The sequence below is a fragment of the Pygoscelis adeliae genome, unplaced genomic scaffold (assembly GCF_000699105.1).
Source record: "Pygoscelis adeliae isolate BGI_AS28 unplaced genomic scaffold, ASM69910v1 Scaffold76, whole genome shotgun sequence".
In the NCBI taxonomy this organism is placed as follows: domain Eukaryota; kingdom Metazoa; phylum Chordata; class Aves; order Sphenisciformes; family Spheniscidae; genus Pygoscelis; species Pygoscelis adeliae.
The window spans coordinates 979,000-980,945 of record NW_008825111.1 but is presented as its reverse complement, the minus strand read 5'-3'; the positions used below and the strand labels follow the sequence as shown (position 1 = coordinate 980,945).

General features: G+C 43.6%; 1 protein-coding gene across 1 annotated transcript in view; it reads left to right on the top strand.

Annotated features, from left to right (window-relative positions):
* PRDM1 (PR domain containing 1, with ZNF domain) overlaps window positions 1–1,946 on the top strand; it is a 26,699-nt gene that overhangs the window by 5,426 nt on the left and 19,327 nt on the right. The window contains exon 2 of the mRNA XM_009327926.1: window positions 453–701. Coding sequence (XP_009326201.1) covers window positions 453–701 — 249 coding nt within the window. The remainder of the gene's footprint in view (window positions 1–452; window positions 702–1,946) is intronic.

The following is a 1,946-nucleotide window of genomic DNA, read 5'->3' as shown; positions in this document are numbered from 1 at the left end:
CATGCGCTTTCCATTTTTAGCTTCATTCAGAGGCAGACAGCAGCTCCTTTCCTCTTCCTCTCCTTGTTTGTGACACTTTTCTGAGGCAGCTTTTCCACAGGCGACTAAATGGTCTCGCGGCCGTGACCCCACGTTTTCTTCAGCATGGAATATTTTTTTGCTCTCTGAGGCATTAAGGAAAGGGTCTGAAAAAGGTAAAGCGGTTGTCAGCCTAGGTTTTTTTTCCTCTTTGTTTTTGTTCCCTCCTCATTATTACCGAGGCTGGCGTTTTAAGGTGCTGCTTCAGTCAGAGCAGCTTCGTTTACACTGCTTTTTGGCTATTACTCAACTGTACCAACTGTCCTGCATACGCTTTTAAAGTGTCACAGACTACTGTATTAGTCATGCTGTCTCAACGGAAACCACAACACTGAAGGACAATGAGGATTAAAGGCTGTTTTCTTATTTTCCAGGCTGCTACACAGTGTAGCTCGGACGCTGTGAGTTTCAAGAATCTGGTGAAAGGGAGAGAGTGGACAATGAAAATGGACATGGAGGATGCTGACATGACTCTGTGGACAGAAGCCGATTTTGAAGAGAAGTGCACGTACATTGTGAATGATCACCCGTTGGATCCCAGTGCCGACGGAGGCACCCTAACTCAGGCAGAGGCTTCCTTGCCAAGGAACTTGACTTTCAAATACGCATCTAACTGCAAAGAGGTAAGCGGCAATGCTCTGGGGAAGGTTGGAGTCAGACAAGCCAAATCACAGCACTTTGGAAAGTGTGTGCTCACCCTGGCTTCCATTCTTTAACACACACACACACACCATCAACAACAACAAATGCTGCCCGCTGGCTTTTAAGATGGGACCCTAATAAGTCTTTTAATAAACTGTGAGCTGATCGTTTGTCGTGTAATATTTTCACTGGAAATCACAGCCAGCCTATCCCTGAAACTAGTTCTGTACCAATTCGCAAATAGTTAAATTTTCACACAATTTGAACAGCATCTGAATAAGCATATTTAAACTGTGGGGTAGTTCTCTGTGCCAATTTCTAGGCTGCTGTTTGCCAGGACCATTCATTGCCTCTGGCTCAGAGATTAAAGTGTCTCTGTTGTCCAATAAATAGCTTTAAAAAAAAGTAGAGAGGAAAAAAACCAAATTCCTGGAAATGTGTTTAATTATTTCTTTTTGTTTTTGCTTTGGTTATGAAATGGCTTTATTCTTTTTGTGAGCTTGCTGTATTCCCAACTTCCTAAATTCTTAAAAACTCCGGCTTATCGGTTAAGGAAGTGATAGTAGAACTGTAGCAAGCTTGACAGAAGGGTGGCCATAGCTTAAATTAACTTTTGTTTATCCGGGACAGTATCTTCACTGGTAGCTAGCTGTGCGAGTCTGTCCTATCCTTGTCCCTGGAGCGGGTACATTCTTTGTTGTTGGTTCAGAAGGGCTGGAAAGAAATGAGCCCGGATGAGCAATTTGGTTTTGTGTTTACTCCTTCATATAGAGTAGCTATTATAGCTAGGTGTGATGTTCGGCAGGGTAATAACCCAAGGGACAACCCTTCATTTCTCCTTGTGCTGAGACTTGTGGTGTAGCAGCTATTACCTGTGCTTCTACTTTGGCTAAACACACTGACCACAGAGCTGAAAAGAAGAGGTACACTCATCCATGCCTATCAAATATTTCCTTCCAAAGTAGGTACTTGTTTAATCCTGTGTACAGAAATAGGGCCAGACCCTCAGCTGGAGGGTATTGGCACCGTGGGATTTAGCTTGTCAGTGCCTAATACAGTGCCTCGTAGGTTTGGTAAGACGTTAAAGCTAAATTCTCCTGTAAAATCACTCTTCTTTTCCCACCTGCCCTGCCCTGCCCTGTAGAACTTTGGCAGAGAAAGGACACACTCCAGAAAAAAAGTGCGAAACCTTGTTTTGTGTTACTGCATTGTTAGGTAGGTCTTAC